This window comes from Pholcus phalangioides, unplaced genomic scaffold, assembly GCF_987345545.1.
Source record: "Pholcus phalangioides strain wild (caught in Gottingen) unplaced genomic scaffold, Ppha-v1.0 ptg000009l_1, whole genome shotgun sequence".
NCBI classification, from domain to species: domain Eukaryota; kingdom Metazoa; phylum Arthropoda; class Arachnida; order Araneae; family Pholcidae; genus Pholcus; species Pholcus phalangioides.
The window spans coordinates 3475868-3496348 of NW_028301602.1; the positions used below are offsets into that span (position 1 = coordinate 3475868).

Here is a 20481-nt window from a genome sequence, read left to right on the forward strand (position 1 = left end):
CCTCAAGCGAAGAGGGGCCTCACAAAAATGAGATCTGGTTGAAATTTTCGAGAAGTTGTTTGGTAGGGCCTCAGAAAAATCAATTGGCCCGGGGGCCCTCCACCCATGGCCTTACCCCCTTTCAGTCGGGGGGGGGGGGGCGAAAATCTTGATGTCTGCCATAGACCCCCCCCCCATTTATAGCAGCAGAAACTACAGCCATCTAACACTGGGAATGTTCTTGAACAATGGAGAATGGAGGACACTCTGTGCAGTACTAGTAATCATGATGTGATAGCAATGTCATCTAATGGGATTTAAAAGAACTAAAATAACATTTTATACTCCTATCAAGAGATGTCACTACAAGCAGAATATTTGTAAACTCAAAACAGTTCTCCCAACGTTGCAGCGGTGCTTTTGCATGTAAATTTAATTAAAACTTCTTTTTTTTAAGTAATTTATTTATATGTATACATTCTTTTTAAATTAGTTAACTGTTTTTTATTCCACAACTAGGCCCAGGTACCTCCAGTTGGGGACCTCTGGCTTAGAAGTTAAGGAAGAAAATTGCCTACCAAACTTGATCGTGACGTCATCAAAAACAGATTCTGATCGGGAAATAAATATTCCTATTATGAAGCCGGTTAACCGTGCCCGCGGAAACTGCCGTTGTTGTTGTCACGTTTCTGTATCCACGGTGAGTTTCATCATTTATATAACGAATGTGATCACCTCATATTAATAACTCATGCAATAAAGTTATTTTAAAACACAACTCTCATTTATAGCACATACATAACTACACGTAACCTCCACTATTAGTTAATCAGGCTTTGATACTATTGGTGTCCATCATGATCGAGATATTGGGGAAGAAAACTCTTTATTAGATTGTTATAAATTTAATGAGAGAGGACCAGATCTTGATTCAATGGCTAGTAATAAACCGAGATACAAAGCTTTGATTTCGGTGACTCTTTGTATTGGAATAATAGGAGGATTCATTATAATCAACTTTAGTTTACGTTTATAGCCTCCCTCACGCGCATGGGCCCCAGGGGACTCTAGAGAAGAGGGGAAAGGGCCTCACAAAAATTAGAACTGGTTAAAATATTCTAGAATCCGCCTCGTTAGAGCCCAGAAAAGTCACGGCCCGGGGGCCCCCATGATGCTCTTAAGATGGTCTTGCCCACAACCTGCAGTATACGGCCCCTAGGCTGGGATCTTTGGTGGGGGCCCCTTCAGTCAGACTGTTCATGCCCCTGCCAGGGCCGTCATTTCAACTTTTTCCGGGGGGGGGGGCAAAGCACATATACTCAATGTATGTATATATGTACACACCATTTCTAGTGTATTTGGGGGGGGGGGGCAACAGGCCTGGCCCCTCCCCCATTCTGAATTTTTGTGTAAAAAAAAATAACTGGAGCCCTGTCCTTGTGTGTGTGGGGGGGGGGGGCATGTGTACAAATTTGTCTCAATGTTAAGGCCTTATCTTAAATCCTCGAAGCCATAGCTATCAAAGAGTGGAGGGGGATGCAGTTAGGTGTACTTCTTACTGTACATGCACCTCATAAACATTTTTTTGGGAATTTTAGGCAGATCTGGTCCAGGCTGAGGAGGGCTGGAGTTAGTTTCCCGTGTTCTCCAATTTTGAAGTTCAAATGTAACCCAATCACCCTCCCCCCCATTAAAAAATCTTTCAACAAGAGCAGCAGGCATATAATTAGTACAAATATTTAATCATTACACTTCACTTATAGTTTGAAATGTAAATGGCAGCACAAAACTGAACGATCATCAGCCAGATAGGGGCCTTAAAAAATCACTTGCCCATAATGCTCTTTTGAGGGCCTTGTGCCAAAGTGCATGGTTTCTCCCCTTCTGGCTGAGGTATAGTTGTGGCAATGCTCAACCTTCCGCACTGTGTGAACCCCTTGGTTCATTTAAAAACATGTTGCGAGCCACTTAAGTTATCTGAACATGTGTAGCGGACCACTTAAATGAAGTGGGAATAGGCCACGGGCCACTTCAGTGATCTGGAACAGCACCTGAAGTCACTAATGCGAACTGTAAATGTGCCCCAAGTCACTTTAGCGGTCTGGGTATGTAATGCGGACCACGTTAGTGATGTGGAACTGCACCATGGGCACTTCAGTGATCTTTGAATGTGTCCAATGTCACTTGGTACACCTGTAAATTTGCTACTGGTCAATTAAGTGAACTGGTTATGTGCTGCTTATAGTTTGCTTTTACAAATTTAGGTTTAGGGTCGTGAGTCCCATTTTAGCCCGCAGGCCATGGGTTGAGTATGTATCAGGGTTTAAGCTACGGTTGTATTTTTCGCAAAATGCAAAAGAAAATCGAAGAATGCGAAAGAAGTAGTAGCCATTTTCGCAAAAATGCATACAGGATCTATGAAACGAGTAGACTTCCATCCATTAGCATTGTAGCATTTTTCTAAAGCTTTTCTCTCCATTTTCGCCTTTTTGCGAAAGGAATTTTTTATCCAGCTTAAACCCTGGTATGTATGTTCTAGATCAGTGATTCCCAACGTGGGCGTTAACGCCCCCTGGAAGGCGATGGAATGTTCCAGGGGGGCGGTAGAAGCTACGGGTTTAACATAGGATCCTATGGGTTAGATTGAGCTGGGGGGGGGGGCGATGGGAGAGAAAAATTTCTGAAGAAGGGGGTGATGGGCCAAAAAAGTTTGGAAAACTATGTTCTAGATTGTTGATCGATGCTGAAGTTGTCAATGGAAAATTGTTCCTACTCGAGATCTTAAATATCATAATATGCCTCAGGCAAACACTAACTAATATGCCCCAGTCACTCTGATTTATTATAACACCCTGATAGACTTCCAAGTCTATCTCCGTCTATGCGTGTGGCATGTTTTCTTTAATGTGAAATATGTCATGTAAACTACAGATTTTTTAAATCTTTAAAGAAAAAAACTCCCACCTAGATTCTCTTTCCAACAACCATGCTACAAAAAAGTCCAGGGAGAAAAGTTGCTTATACTTAAGGCCCACATGTCAATCTTTTGAAATATAATTAGCTCAAGAGATTATTTAAGTTGTCTCCCTAGCAGTTATATAAGAACTTACTGATATGGAGATGCAAAATTCTCAAGAATAATCTTTAGGAGAATATTGTCATCAAGGAAAATACTCAAGAATATTCTCTGGAGGAATTTCTATTATAAATAACTTGAGAATATTCTTATTAAGTTCTTGATGAAAATATTCTCCTGTTATTTATAATATAGTTATATATGAAATATCTTTGAGAATATTCTCTGTAAGGACTACTTTTATAAATTACTGGGGAATATCGAAAATAATTATTCTCGAGTTATTAATAATAGTCCTTCCAGAGAATATTCACCAGCTATAGAAGTCCTTCCAGAGAGTATTCTCAAGAACATATGTAGTAGCATATATCATAATAAATAATCTCTATAAATAATGACTTCAGAGTAATTCTTATTTTCAATAAGAATATTCTCTAGTAATTTATAATAATAATCCTTCGAGAAAATTTTTAAAAGCTCTCATCATGACCAAGAACTAAAAGTTGTCATTATGAGGTGATTATGCCAAAAATTGTTTTGTTTTAAATGTTTCAAGCATTGAAAACTGAATTTATTTCAAAATATAAATAACAGTAAAAATTGTTTAATTATTCAAAATAAAATTGAATATTCTCGATTATTCTGTAACTTTTACATCCAGAAGAATATTTTCAGAATATTCTCGTTCTCCGACAATATTCCCACCTCGCATTTCGACTCATATACTCGGACACATACAGTTCCCAAAATTATGAAGTTTTTTGGCAGAGTTGTCAAATGCAGGGAAATTTCGACTGTAATAGACTGGCCAAAGTATACTGCTCATGCACAAGCTATTTTTCGTGAATTCATTAAATGTGTGGAAAAATTAATAAATTGAGAAATGAGAGAAATGAACATCTACTAACTATCCTGATTTGACTGTTGGTTTGGCCCAATTTATTTAATTAGGTTGACTGTGCTCATAAGTTTTAACTATTTTGAGTTGGGGGATTGATATATTCATAATTAATCTAGTGACTAAGTCTATGTATAATTCGCATATATGAATTCAAGTATAATTTTCCTTAAACTTTACTTTTTCTTTTTTTTTTTAGATCTATTTTTCAAATTCTATTTTTCTCAAGTTTGCAGGTAATTGAATCGGTATGCCACCTAAAAAGAAGGACACCGAAGGGGAACGTCCTGCTTTGCTTGGACGCATTGGTACTAATCTCAAAGTTGGGCTTGTAGGTCTGCCAAATGTAGGGTAAGTTGTTCAGAGTTTTGTGTTAATAACAATGAAAGTCAATATATATTTATGATTAGTCAGTACTTAAGATTGAAGGCACAAGTGTCATGGTGATATAAGATGCTTGTCTACTACCATGAAGGCTACAGCAGGTTCAATCCTGGTTTTTTTCCCAATCAGACCTGAGGCAACTACCAATAGATAGTGCCTCAATTTGCAGTACCGTCTTAATGCATGGGCCTCACAAAAATGACAACTAATTGAAATTTTCGAGAATTTTCCAGGTAGGGTCTCAGAAAAATCAATTTGCTCGGGAGTCCATGACACTCTTAAGACGGCCCCTCTGTCAATATGCTCTTGCTGGAAGTCCCCCTCTGTCTAAGATGAGGACAGAAGTATATTGATTGCATGACTCTCTATACTGACCCAACTTGATCAGAAGTAAATTGTTGTATGGTAATATGACCGGAGTTGGTGTGTAGTAAAGTAGTAGTACTTGAGATCTAATCGAAACCTTAGCTTAGGCTTGAGAAATCCCAGGAACCAGGTTGCTGTGGGAAACTAGAAAATCGGTATTAGGACCTAAAATTTTCTAAATGCAGATTGCTCATTTTTTTGGCAATCAGCCATTTAAACAAAAATGTATCTAGATAATCCGGATCCATTAGATAGATAAGGACCATTTACATAATTTTCGCAACAGTGTTTTTCATCTTGTAGGAGAAAAAAACTTCAATTTTTCCCAAAAAAAAAACCTTCCTGAACTGGGTTTTTTACAACCCTGGTATAGAGTACTGTTTGAGTCTTCAAATGATAGTTTGCATCGCTAATGTGTGTCCGCTGTCAATCAATACTTTTATTGCAAAATGGGTTTCAGTAAAGTAATATAGGTGAATTATGCTTAGTAAGAAAATTTTATGTAGTAAATCTTTTAAAGCATTGTTTTAATAATTAATCATTCTGTCATACAATATACATTTTTATTTCCTATAGGAAGTCAACGTTGTTCAATGTGCTCACGAAAAGTCAAGTTGCTGCTGAAAACTTTCCATTCTGTACGATCGATCCTAATGAAAATAAGTATCAGATTCATTTTTCTATCTTTTTTTTCCAAGAATAAATAGTAATCTTTTTCAGGATATAGAGTGTCATGTACTTCTTATGTTTAAAATTCTATATTGTCAGGGCCGTAGCAAGAAATTTACTTCAGAAATGGCCAACTGGCATTTTAGGGGAGGGAAGCAAAACATGGGAGGGGGCAGATATATAAGAGCAATGCCCCTCCAGTGTCAATGACAGAGCCAACTGATCTAATGTGAATGCATATGAATTGATATCATCATTGCATTCCGTTTCTAGCTTTTTAAGTCTATCTCCACCTATGGACTGAAGTGATAGAACAATAACTTAAGCATGTTATTCTAAATATATTATATAAGTCATTTTTCAACTTTTCGCACCCTTTGGCATTGTATAGTTGTCAGAACCTAGTTCATCAACCACTTTTAACTTCCTGCTAATATAAGTTTCTAACATTCCCTGTCAGGGCCATAGTGTGCCTCCTCAGGACCCTGGGCAGACTTTTCCTTAGGGCCCCTCTTGAAAGGCTTATCAGTAGGTAAAACAAATGTAAACTTTTATATGGCCCAAGGGCAGTGCCCCAGTTTAGTTACGGCTCTGTTCTCTGTTGATATAATCATCAAATTAGTTTTCCTCTCATTATTAGTTCACCCCCCCCCATTTTTATTTTGTCCCCCCGGATAACATTATATTGAGGTGTGTGAAACATTTTTGTTTATGAAGATATGAGGTCTCACCATCAAGTTTGTAAACTCATCCCAGAAAAAAGTACCACCTTTCTCTTTCTTCAGACATTTAATCTATTTATTCATTACTATTTTCTTCATAGCATTATTCTCATGAAAACTTAAAACTGGCATATGCCTAATTTCACTTCTGATCTTGCCAAGTTTAGCAAAAAATGTATTTTTTGCTTTAGTTGAAAGTCTGACATTTTTGCAGTGGAACAAAAAAAATTAACCAACAATATAATCAATAATAAACTGACTTTCAACAAGACACTTCCATACACACAGGGATGGGCTTAAGTATTTTGCAAAAACAGCTTTGCAGCCCTCTAAAACAGGTTCTGTTAAACTCTTAGGCCAGAGATTTCAATATCGGAATTTTAGGTCTTAGATGTTTGTCTTGGACAATATTTTAAGCTATTGCTTTGTGAAGTAAAAATGTAAATTAATGTCATTTTTTGAAGTGAAAATGTAATCAACTCATTTTTATCCTGTTTTGCTGCTCCTAAAATTTAACAGCTCAGTGCAGCCACGCCCTTCGCACCTGCCCAAGTCCGGCCCTGCACACACATCTACCTGCATGCACAGGTTGATGAAACCTGTAGGTTTTAAACAGTGCTTCCAGCATAAGCTTCTACTCCCAGAACAACTTAATTGTTAGACACATGTACCCCTAATTTCAGAAGGGTTAGGTGCAGGTCAATAAGGTACTTGTCTACTGTGCCAAAAAGATTCGTTTCAAGTTTGATTCCTGATTAATCTGTGTCAGAATTCTTAATGTGAAAATACAACAAGAAGGTGACAAAATGACTTGAACCTGAAAGACCAGATGTTAGTCCTCATGTGCACAAACTGACTATGGTGTTATAGAAATGGTAAAACTAGTTGCAAAATTAATTTCCTTCAATTGATGTTGCAATATTGTGTTTATGGTACAGAATATGTACGACTACCTCTTTCTTTTTAAGACAGTCCAGCTTTTCTTCTGTTTTGACAGGTTTTCAAATTTTTCATGTTCACAGAACATTAGAATTTAAGATATATCTTGAGACACCCTATCTTTAGGCACTCAAGTAGAGCTCTAAAGTATAGTAACACACTGACCAGGAATCTCACCTTTAATTCTAATGTTCAATATAATTTTCTTCTCAAAATATCTTGCACTACCCACTAACCAATTTTTCCTCAGAATTTTTTTATTTGACAGATTTTTTTTGAGTGGTGTATGTAAAATAATGTGAGACTTTTCCGTCACCCTATATTTAGATACAATTTGTGCAAATTGGAAAGGTTTTTGATATTGCATTCTTAGAGTGGAAATGTTTACGTGTGAGAGTCATGTCAAAAAGGACGAATAAAGAAAGAATAAAGGAAATCTCAACATTTCCCAAAGGAGGGAGGAGCATTATAAATAGAAAAATTAACATCAACTTACATCTTTTTTTACTTATGCACAACAGTGTATTTGATGTTGCATGTACATGTGCTGGGGCAAGCCGTTTGGGAATCGCCAAACTATTCTATAAAATAATGGGGTAATTGGCTGTCTATTTAGGTTATGTCATTCATGTGGTTGTATTATTATTATTGTTATTTTAACCTTTTTCTTTGATCAGGCACGTCGGGTACCTGTTCCTGATGCAAGGTTTGACTACTTATGCACTTATTTCCAGCCAGCTAGGTAATTTTACTTTACAATTTAAGAATCCATATACTTTATATCTTGAAATTTGTTGATTGTGAAGCATGAATATCACTTTCAGCATTGAATCAAATTGTATCATGAAAAACGTGTTGAGTCATACATAGGTTTTTGTTGGTAGGTATATTACTGTAATGGTCAAAAGAGATTGGGGAATTTTTGATTTAGCGAGGTGGTAAAAGAACAAAAATGCTTTTCATTCCTAAAGTCAAATCCATACCATTTATCCCCAGCATCCAAAAAATACCTTTGTTACAATTCTGTCCAGTGTTCTCTAGAGAACTTTTTGCTGCCGAGAGAGGAGCGTATGTGCAGAATATGGTATTATATAGTAGGTGTTCGATTAACCAGAGGTAATGGGTTCCGGGGGTTTTATAGTGACCTTAGGTTCTCCAAATGGTAAGCATTCATCAAAACAAACTTAAACAGGAATTTATTAGTAAAAATAAGAACATACACTAAAGATGACGATCCTACTCAATCGTTTTCACACACCCTTTTCCTCATTTTTATTTTCGATTTCTCAGTTCTCATGATCTTCGTTCTCTTGAGGCTTTTCCCTTCTTCTTTTGCTCTTGAGCCTTATACCGTATTGTGCGTCAAAGTTTTAACTGAGAGCCACACATATCGAACACTATTCGCCCCCCCCCCCCCTCCAATGCAAGATTGGGTTTACATATAAACACAAACTGAATTCTCTTGTTGGTTCTTTTTTTTTTTTGAGGAATTTGAACAGCATGGCTCGAAGTACCTCAGCAACGATACATCATCCAACTTCTTGGACGCCCTGGCCGTCATCACCTTGAGGGTTTTGCACCAGTGCTCCTTGCATAGCTTGCCTTCTTCTTCGGACTGGTAAATATCACATTTGTGGAGCGGTCCTAGATCAGCAGCAGCGATGTATGAAGCTTCATGTATCTGGAACAGCAGGATGAAGCTCATGAAATACCTGATGTAAGGAATGCATGCCAAGACATGGAATTCTGACGCCAGATCGAAATTCTCCTTGGTTCAAAACACTGGAGGACATACACCTTGGTACTTCAACCTGAGCTCCCTCCATCTGCTGTTCACGTCTTGATGTTGCCTTCAAATAACTCCCGTCTCTATAGATCACAATTGCATATGCATAGGTTAGAAAGGCTACTTTCTTCAGAGCGATGGCCATCAAGTAATTGATATCTGGTTCTGAATTGTGGCAACGTCTTTGGAGAGCCTGATTTTCTCCACGTGACTTGGAGTCGACTTTGATAGAGCAAGGATGTCACAGATGGCCTCGTGGAAACCAAGATTTGTTCCTCCTCGTAAAACGTGAAGCAGATGCGCATACTGCATGAAGTACTGAATGTGTCCCATCTCATGGTGAATAGTGAGGAAATCATCCTCTATTCTGTCTACATACATCTTGATCCAGAAGTCCTATTCATCTGGGAAATTTGCCGCCTGGCGGTCCAGTGGTTAGGGAGCTAGCTTCTGACTGCAGGTCTAAGTTCGAATCCTGATTCGGGCATGGATGTTCACTAACACACTAACAAATTCCCTGGACAGATTGTGAAGATCTCAGGAATATGTGATGATCACGTTATTTCTAAATATTTTTCTTTAAATCATCGGCAGACGGGTAGCAAACCATCTTCTTGCCTTTGGGTCTTTCAAATATAGACTTCCTCCAAGATGCCTCTGTCATCAGCTTAATCTCAGTGAAGTGAAAAATTCTTTGGTCATTTTTAGCACAGTCATATTTTTCACTTTCATTTTTGGAGCGATGGCTTCTCGGGGAATAGCTTCACCAGGTCCATAATGCTACCCCATTGCTGGGCCCACATGTCCCCTAAAATATGTGCCGGAACGGGGTTGCATTCTTGAATCTTGTCGCTATCATAATAGTTCCTGAGCTTGCACTGGACATAAGCATGGAGTTGCTTGTGAAGCGGCTTCACCTGATCCCACAACTTGGACATGGTGTCTTCTAATATGCTGCACTTGTAGCTATCCTGCCACATGGATCTGGTGTCTTCAAAGCCATTCAGCTTTGCTGTTTCGTTGCTGAGCTTTCTTGATTGCCAGAAATGTTTCCTGACAGGTTTACCAGTGAAGTTTCTGCAAGATTTCCACAAGTATTCCAATTCAGCATAGTTGCGGGTTTCTGCCATGATCCTCCTTAGACCCAGTTTCATTTTTAAATTGTACTCCTCCGATTTGCTTCTGCTATCAGTTGTATTGCAATGGTAAGTTTCTCTGACCTTCTTGTGTTTGAATTTGCAAATTTTGGTGGTGCCGAAATTCTCCGTCATGCCATTCACCAGTTATGTTTGCCTTTTGTATTTGTCCTCAGGCAGAGATGACAACTTGTCCTCTTTTTCAATACTCGCGCTCACACCATCCTCACTTCGCTCCCTCACAGGAGATTTGTGCTTCTTCCTTTCAGTGGGGGAAGGATAATCCCCCATATTTGGTGTTGGAGGCCTCACAAAGTAATCCATATACATTTGGTGAAATAATGCATGTTTTCAATTTTTATCTGTTACTGCAGTGAAAATTTTGAAACAGGTTTACAGAACTCCTTCATCAAAGCATATTCACAAGTAACGCTTCAATTCTTTCTCCAAATGTACTTGCTAAGATGATTTTCCCTTTCTTAATTATTGGTTTTGGTATACAGGCAGAATGTGAATCACTGGAATTTGACAACCAGAATCCACTAAGCTTCTCTGATTTTTCTATTAGCTATGCAAATATCAGCATAATGTAAAGGGCTTAAATCCAAATTTGATTCACTCACATTAAATAATTCTGATCAAATTTCTGCAATCAACGCATCTTCCAGTTTCTTTCTTCAATCACTGTGCTCAAAAATTTTTTGATGAACTCTTTGTTATAGCATTCTGCCTCAGTTATTGTGGATTTGAGTTGAAACGGCTTCATATCCATAACATTTTTAACTCCCATTTCCATAGTGACTTTGCTGTAAGTCCTCCTTTTTGCCTCTGGCTAAGAAAGCCATGATTCCCTCAAAGAAAAGAAAAGCAAAAATTTTTCTTATGGGGGAAAAAAAATGTTCACTGCGCTTTTCCTTTCTTCCAAAGTGACAGTGAAATAGTCAGGGTATCTTTCAGCACTTTTCATGTTGCCTCTTCATAATGAAAGTTTTTCACTCTTCATACCACCTTCTCGCAATGAACGTCTGTCTCTTAGATATTGTCCGATCTATTGTTCACTATACTATCGACTGCACCAATGTAGTGACCCTAGGCTCTCCAAATAGTAAGTACTCAAGACAAGTTTAAATGGGAATTTATTAGTAAAAATATTGCTAGAAGAACATACACTGAAGACAATGATCCTACTTGATCATTTTCACACATACTTCTCCCCTTTTTTATTTCCGAATGTCCCTCTTCAGTTCTCGTGATTTTCATTCTCCTGAGATTTTTCCTTTCTTTTGCTCTTGAGCTCTACTGTATTGTTACATCAAGGTTTTAACTGGGAGACATGCATACAGAACACTAAAAAATGTGAAACATTAGCTTTTTTCCCTAACATACATTTTCAGCTATTGAAATGCAAGTGCAATGAGAATATCAAACCATTTTCGCTGAACAAAAAAACTAGTGTTCTTTAAAAGGGAGACAATGCACTTGACCCTTTCACTGGTATTGATGAGACACCTTGTCGAACCAGATGCTTTATATTTTGGTCTTGACTTGATTATCTGGTCTTTTTTTCTAAAAGCCTCTTATTTCAGCAATGTTGAGCCCAGATTTATGAAATTGATATCTCGATGAAATGTTTTTCTCTCATCTCCAATCCCTACCATTTAACTGCTGAGAATTAAAAGAAATTGTATTTTAAAAAATAAATTATGACATTTTCTAATGGGGATCTATGAAATGAGTTGTGCCAGGGAAAGAGTTGATGGGGCGAAACATTTTCCCTGTACAGTAGACCCTCACCATAACGGACTTCGCTTATAATGGACAGCTAAAAAATTTTAACATTTTTATCTGACAAGTTTAAAAGTTGTTTTTAAGTATCAAAAAAAGTATTAAAAAATTATGAACTCATTTAAAAATCATTTGCAAGCAAGCGATTAAACATTGATCATTGATTTGTTTTGGGTAAATATAGATACGCTGCATGACTCGTACCACTTGCCATCTAGGAAAAACTAAGATTAATACAGTGTATGCGTACACACTTTCAATTCAACCTATGTTGAAGGCTGTTTTTTATTTGATTTTTAATAAGCGGGCAGGGTAGCCCGTTCGATAAGATACTCGCCTAAAGTACCGAAGGATGTTTAGAGGTGTCGCGAGTGTGATACCCGGTTCGTCCTTGTCAGAAACTTTCCTGACCCCCCCCCCCCCCCAGGTAAAACAAAAAAATGGCTACTTGACCGCAGCAAAAAATTGCTACCGCAGGGAGTCCCCCATCGAGGGGTTAGTGCACCAACCTCTCGATGAGTATAAAAAAGAAGCCTGCCGTTCGGAATCGGCAATAAATTGTAGGTCCCAGTCTAATTAGCCCTCGTGTGCAGAAAATGACAGTGGTGCGACAAAAATTATCAATGATCAATTTTTAATAAACACTCTTTACAGCTATATAACTACTGTACCTTCATTGATGTACATCCTGTAGCATTATACACCCTTATAAGGATTATTTGTTATATATAAACTGGACGTTCATTATAACAGACAACTTTCAGCCCCAATTAGTCCGTTATAACAATGTTCTACTATATTTCCTAAGTGGCAAAGTTAATTTTAATAATGATAGAATGTCTGTTTTTAAGGCGTATTACACTATAAAAGTTTTATTAAACTTGTCTTTTTATTAAACAAGTCCTTTTATAAAACAGGACAAATGCATCCAAGCTTATCGGTTGCATTCGCTCAAATGTGACTAATAAGCTTATTGGTTGCATTTATCAAGTTTTATATAAGAACTTTTATAAATTATTTATTTTAAAACTTTTATTTATAGTGTAACACTGGTCAAAATGTAATTTTTACCTATAATTTTAAACCAAATTGATGTATATTTTATGGTGAATATCAGAAGCCTGACAAGTTTTAAAAATGACTTTTCACTTCAGATATAGGTTAGCCCAATGATGGGCAAACTTTTTTTAGAAGCATGGCCAAAAAAAAAAAAAAAATTAGGCCAACCATATATATTCTGACATTGGTCCAAAATTGGAATTTTTGTGATTAGAAGTGAAATGGTGGGATATGTTGTATTCTTTGAAGATTCCCCCCCCCCCCACAGTTTCATTGCAAATGAGACACAATTCATGTGGTCTCCTTTACAAATGTGAAAAAAATGAGAATATTTTAATAACTTCATGAATGTTTATTAGGGCAGGTTCCATTTTTTGCATCTACAAAAGTTTTTAAATCATTTTCTATTTAAATTTTCACAGCTATATCAAGGAAAAATATTTTGTTGTTATTATGCTTAGGGAAACTCTGAAATTAGTCATCTGGTCTCTTCGTCACCATTAGAATCCAGACCCTCTGGCAAAGCAGGCTACCATCTACACCACTGGCAACACAACATTGCCTTCTTTCTAAATTTACCTGGGAAACACTGAAATCGAAAATTTCTATACTACTCTTTTTAAATCAGCGGCGAGCTGGATGGAACCTCTAAGCGGGTCATAGTTTGCCAATCACTGTGTTAGACTGAAGTCTGCAAAATATATGATGAACTGTGAGACAGGGTATTTCAAAAAGAATCGCCCTATTTGAAATTATTTTTATGAAAAATATTGAGCTTAGACACTGAAGATTAATTTTATATTACATGGCACTACAATATGTCCACCTTGGGATGCACTGCATATGTCTATACGGTAGTCAAATTCGTCCCAAACTTTTGCATCCACTGTGAATGAATTTCAGTATACTACGTGTGAAACTCTATCGAATGCGCTCCACATTTTCGTCTGGCATGTGGGGACGGCCAGGGGATTCCCCTTTACACAGACAACCTGTGTCTTGGAATTGTTTATACCATTGCCTATTGTTCTGAGCGGTAGGAAGTTCAACACCAGGGTATTGTCGACGAAAAACACGATGAACAGTTGTTACAGACTCGCACCTCATGAGGCTTAGAACATAAAATAATTTCTATTGTGCAGTCGTAATCTTGACAAACACTGAAGTGGCAGCCGGAGGAAGAACATTAGCGCTACTTGTCTGCATCTGCTTGAAACTTGAGATTTCCCTCTTTCTACTTATACATTATTCAATCAAAACATTAAAAGCTGAATAGTTATGGTTTTTTAAAATTGGATGATTCTTTTTGAAACACTCTGTACTTTGGGTTTTGTCCAGTTAATTCACAAATTGGTCAGAATTTAGATACTGGCTGTAATATGAACATGTTTTAATCTTTTCAACCATGTATGCTCAAGCATGTATGAGTACTAGCACAAAATGTGTTTTACTTAACAGTCAGATTAGGGTGTTTTTTTGTGATAATTACCTTTAAGGAATGGTCATCACCTGTAAGGAAGAAATTTTAATCCCTTATTGCCCTGTTTATCAATTTGTTTTGTAACAAGATATTTCAAACCTTAGTTTTTTTCTTATTTGTTTTATATAAAGTTTATGTTAATTTTTTTCAACAGTAAAGTTCCAGCATTCTTGAATGTTGTAGACATTGCTGGCTTAGTGAAAGGAGCTAATGAAGGTCAAGGTCTAGGAAATGCATTTCTTTCTCACATTCGAGCCTGTGATGCCATTTTTCATATCTGCCGTATGTGCCAACTTTATATTTTATTATCACTGAACCAATTTTAATTTATACCTATGTTGCACAAAACTAGTTAAATAATATTAGTATATGTGTAATTATGTTTTATTTAGTTTTTATAGTTGCATTTTTAATTGGGTTGCTGTATTTTAGAAATATATGTCATCCATATTTGTAATGGGCATCTTTTTCTCAGCCACCTCAGTGTGGGCATTTTGCCTGTTGTGGCCTTGTATTTGTATTTAAAAAGTTGTTTTTCTTTGATTTTTGTCTTGTTTTGATTGGTAACTAATCAAAATAATTGAGCTATTAATCTTTTAATGGCCAATGTTCCCAATCAGGAACATCAGCTTTATCAATCGGAAAAAAACAATTTTTTTTGTTCACAAAACCACTTGATTTTTTTCCCTGAAGGTGTGAAGATTCCAAACTTAATTTAGAAAACAAAAGTTTCAATTGTTTCAACACATTATGCTATCAATGTAGTTTTTTTAAATCACCTATTTTTAAGGAAGTTTTTTTTTTTAATATTGTTTCTATGGACATGGATAAATTCAAAAAACATACAGGGAAATTTTTTTTTCATGAATTTTTTGATTGATACCGTGAAATGGTACAACTCTGTGCCACTTTTTCAGGTTTTTAAAGAGTATCTCTTCAATTATGCACTTATTTGTCTGAATGTTTAACTCCTTATACCTACATATCTCACCTATTGAGTGATGTGTTGAAAAAAAAATGTTTGATAGGAGGGGATGGAGAATTATTTTCATGCGGCACAATCTTGTTACCCTTTGGGTTACAACTTAGGGCCACCTTTTTTCTGCCTTAAAAATATAATTATAAACTCGATCCGGCACATTCTTGTCACTGCTTTTATCGTTTCTACTCATCTGCTTCAATAAAAACCCTCCAAACATTATTTCCCCTATTTCTTCTTTTTGGTTTTTTGTTTTTATAAATTGAAATATAAAAATGATAGAAAACAATGAGAACATATTTAATCAAAATGCATTTATTAGTTGGTAGGTTTGATACACACATCTACCTTTAACATTTTTAAACCCCCTCATGAAGAACACTCACAGCTTCATGTCACCTAGGTTCATGCTATTGCCCACATGTTTTGGTGGACTTATTTCACTTATAATTTGATTTTTGCAATACCAGGCGATGCCATTAGAGTCTAGCCATGTCCAATACTTTCCTTTCTTCACCATAGCGGAAACTAGTATACTCTTTTGTCGTCTGGTTTGAAAACCTTCAGTCCTGGATAAAACTTTCCATAATATATATTTCACAGTAACGTAAATATTTTTATCCTTTAGTTGTACTTTATACTCTCCTCTACACCATCAAATAAATGGGCACTCTCAACTTCATCTCGGCTTTCAACCCAATTAGTGTAAAAATGAGATAAAAATAGGAAAATTTCTAAAAAATTGGTGCCACAAACTTCTGATTATTGATAAGTAATGCTACGGGTAAACAAAAAACATTTAGAAACACCTTATGCACCAATTTGTAGTAGATAATGTAGAAATGAACATATACTTTCACCAGATCTTTCAGGAAACCTAAATGGTCTAACCAAAGGAGACTTTTTTTCAATTTTTCATGAACACCATAAACTTGCAAATCACTTATAATTTTCTGATAAACATGCAGGATAACTGGGAAGGTTATTTTTACCCAACATTACCTCTACATGCATGTACCTTCCTACCAGTATTTTCCGAACTTATGCTTTCGCAACCATTCACCACTAGAACGAGTTGACGTTTGGCACAATGTTGTAACCTTGGCACAAAGTTGTATCAATTTATGGTATATCTAAACTGAAGGATCAAAATATAGGAAATTAAAGGAAAAATTACAAAACTCAATCTAAATCTGAATTCGGCCAGTAAAAGATTAATGGCATGATTTGTAGTGGATGTGTTATAGAAATTACAAAATATGAAATGTTTCTTATATTTCTCAACTTTACATCTATCAAAATAAAGGATATTTGTGTGTGGTTCTCATTTGCTTGAAACAATAATCTTCTGTGGAATTATGAATCCAAGGCTTTCAAAATGGTGAAATATATTTTGAATTTTTTTTTATTTTATAATGACCAGTTAGGTATACATTCCAGTTTGATTCCCGGTGGAGAGAAACAACACTTTTTTTCCTGTTCACCTCGGCATAATATCCGGAAAGCCTATTGATTTCATGTACCAATTTGTTAGAAGTTCAGCGGAGGAATATGGACAAGGTGCTTATGTGGTTTAGTAGGAAGGACTTGATTTTTTTCCTGAACGTGTGAGATTCCAAACTTAGTTTACAAAACAAAAATTTCATTCACTTCAGCACGTATGCCATAAATTTAATTTTTTTAATCATCTATTTTTAAGGAAAAATAACATTTAATTTTTTGTTTTTAATTTTAATGTTGTTTCTATGGGCAAGTCTAGAAAACATACAGAATCAGAATTTTATGTAATTTGGTGGGGCCAGTTTTAAAGGTGGAGATATACAGTTTTATTTTAGCACACAAAATCAAAAAAAAATAAAAATAGTGGGACAGCCTTGTGGGGGAAAAATGACAAAAAAAGCAAAAGATATAGGTTTTCATATACTTAAGCGGAAACATAAACTATTATGCAGAAAAAAACTAGCAATAATAAAAATAAATAAATAAAACCACATTTACACAAGACTAGATTATTCAGGGCTTCGATAAATTGGCCATAATTTTCAGATGGATCAGCATAGAGAAGACGATGTCTCAAACAGCAATTAAGAAATAAATAAATATGTTTGATTTTGGAGTTATTCGCACTTAGTACTTGGTTGAAATTGGGAATGCCATTTCTGAGCAAATAATTATCTCTGAAAGCTTTGTAAGTTGGACATTCAAAAAATATGTGCTCCCAAGTTTCATTTTTATGCAGGTTACAAAACTACATGAATCAAGAGGCTCAACTAGGAAATATTTTTTTCTCAATGTAATAGCTGGCAAACCAAAATGAAGCTGTATTAATACGCACTTGAGATGTATTTCAGAGTTTATTATTAGGTAGTCTTCCATGCATGAAATTGTTTTTATTGATCTATAGTACACTGCAGTATAGCGAGTTTTGAAAACCGAAGATCTTTTTGTTCACCCTGCAAAATCAACCGTTCTAGGACATAAGGTATGTAATGTTTAATCACAGCAGGATCGAGGTTAAATTTTAAAAAACTATATCCACTCTTGTCAAAAATATCGCAAATTGTTGCCAGCCAATTGAATTCTGTATTGTAGTCATTTAGAAGCTTATTGTGTAGATTTTTCAGGCATATTTTCAGAAATCTATTACTTTTCATATTTAGAATTCGCAAATACAACTTGAGCAAAAAATTTTTCATTATGACTGATACCAGGGGTTGACCTAGTTTAATATGGAGAAGATAACTGGGAATATATTTGGGCAAGGCAAAAAAAATTTCTAAAAAAGAGCAAAAAAATATGTTCACAGTCATCTAAAAATATTGATGCCCATACTGGGACTCCTTAATAGGGAACTGATACAACTAACAAATGAAAGAGTTTCAAATTGACTTTTCATTGAACAAACCTTTGTCTTTGTGAAAATCAGTCAAGAATGTCTGACTGCTGCCTTTGCTTTTGCTGAAAATGCAACTTTTTGCAGCACCAAATGAATTAAAGCTAGAAATTGAAACCCCCCCCCCAAAAAAAATACATGTAATTTGACACTACTTCCAGCTTGTCATTCCTGTAGGACCAATGCTTGTGTTTTGTCAAGCGTCCACTGCATCTACAAACCATAATCTTTTATCTTTGTTTTCCTTGTATTAATTGACAAACAAAAGTCCAAAAAAAAGTGCTCAAAATATCAATTTTCTTCTACAAGTTCACGGGTGAATCTGCAAGTATTACCAGATCATCAGTGAACAGTAATGTATGTATGGATGTGTCTCTATGGAGTTGGATAGGGGTATGTATAATATATCGGAGCTGTTTCACAAGGTATCTTTTCCAGATTTTTGGAGCAATATTTTCTAGAAAATATACAGGAAAATGTTTTCTCATGAATTTTATTGCTGATATCTCTAAACTAAAGGATCAGAAAGAGAAATAATAGAAAAAATGAATTCAAATCTTAATTCTGCCAGCTAGAAGGATAATAATTGTTAAGGAAACATATTTTGTGGATATTGTGCCGAGTAGAACTCTGAAAGAAAAGGTCATCTGGTCTCCACTGGGATGTGTACCCCTTTGATTATCTGATGAAAATTAGATAATCAAAGGATTGATAATCCCTTTCAGACCCTGTATGCACAAAGGTGGGCGGAAGAGGAGTTACTTTTTCTAAGCTCAGGAAGATCAGCCCTGACTTCAAAGATAATTGGTGTGGATATTTCATTGTTGAAGTTAAACTAAACTCCTTGAGGCTAAAAAGATATCCATAGTGAGAAAAAGTAACCCCCGCCCGTTTGTTAGAACTGGGTCTGAAAGGGATATTGTAAATATTTTTGTTTTTTACAGTTTTGCTCAGTTAAATAGGTTTTAGTGGAATCATGTGTTGGAAGAATTTTAAATCTTTGAATTATACTGCAGGTTGCTTTGAGGATGAAGATGTATCACATGTGGAAGGTGATGTGAATCCCATTAGAGATATTGATATCATCAATGAAGAACTGAGGCTAAAGGATGAGGAATATCTGTTAGGTATCGTTGATAAGTTGGAGCGAACAGTTATCAGAGGTGGTGATAAGAAGACAAAACCTGAATATGTGAGTTTGATGCTTGAGCCATTAGCCTTTTTATTTAAAAGCAATACTTTGTGGCTTTTTTAAATAATTTGTTAAAGAATTCTAATCGCTTATGACAGTGATGGATTCAATACTGCAGATTAAAAAAAAAATAGCAAAGACATTTTGAATTTATAGGTACCCCCCTCCTCAGCTATTTAGTAACCTAAAGTATTATTGTAGCTTAATTTTAATGTAGCCTTTGTTTGGTATAATTTAATTGCCTGCAATGTTCATTAAAATTTTTAATGTGGCTTGAATTATTTAAAAGATTGAAAGCAACTATATCAGGGCATTTGTTAGCATACTGAGCTTTGGCTATGAATAGAGACACTGGATTCTCTTATTATATCTTTGAAAGAAATCTATATGATCAGTGCCTTGTGAATAAAAAATTAAGCGCTTTCCCATACTATTCAGCAAGCAGGTTGAAGATGCTTATTCTGAGGAAATTTTATATGGCTGAATATCCACAATTTCAAATAATTGATTCACAACATTAATTGTTTCCCTGTCACTGCCCATTTTTTCATTGAAGAGGAACATCAGTTTGTGGAATCTTTCCATACTTCTACTCGAATGCCACACAAGCATGTGTTTCTACCACAGGCCACCTCCACAACAAGCAGTTTGAGTACCAACCTCTCTGGGATAAACATGATGGAAAAACCATGAGCATTTCGTGTGGAATAAAGTTTACTTTACAGTTCTCAGTTCCTCCCCTTCCATTTCTTCAGATGACGATGAATGTGCAAAAGAATACTATTTTTCTCCAGTAGTTTCAAAGTAAATTTCCAGGCAAAAGGAACAAAGACATCTAAAGAGGGAAAAATAAGAAAAGTTGTATATTTTATGATGCATTGCATTGCAAGTTGAGATTGATAGTGATACAAACTGAGAGACATACAGGCTCTGTCACATTCCGTGATGTAAGTACATTGTCCTAGGGGATTCGGATGCCTCCAGGGAACCAAACCATGCTTGAAAAAAAAATATATATACATGGGCAGGTGCCATTATGCACATATCTAATTGAGAGTAAATAATGGCTGACATTTTCCTTATTAGGTACAAGTGTTAAACAAAAAATTTATTCTTTAAGTAATCTATATATATAAAA

The 20481-nt window shown here is 35.9% G+C and overlaps 1 protein-coding gene across 1 annotated transcript in view; it reads left to right on the plus strand.

Moving 5' to 3' along the window:
• Positions 1-601: 601 nt before the first annotated feature.
• Positions 602-20481, plus strand: part of LOC149081631 (obg-like ATPase 1) — a 39731-nt gene continuing 19851 nt past the window's right edge. The window contains exons 1-6 of the mRNA XM_089237049.1: positions 602-679; positions 4183-4304; positions 5280-5362; positions 7715-7775; positions 14434-14561; positions 19168-19343. Of these exons, the coding sequence (XP_089093175.1) occupies positions 4204-4304; positions 5280-5362; positions 7715-7775; positions 14434-14561; positions 19168-19343 (549 nt within the window). The 5' untranslated portion in view covers positions 602-679; positions 4183-4203. The remainder of the gene's footprint in view (positions 680-4182; positions 4305-5279; positions 5363-7714; positions 7776-14433; positions 14562-19167; positions 19344-20481) is intronic.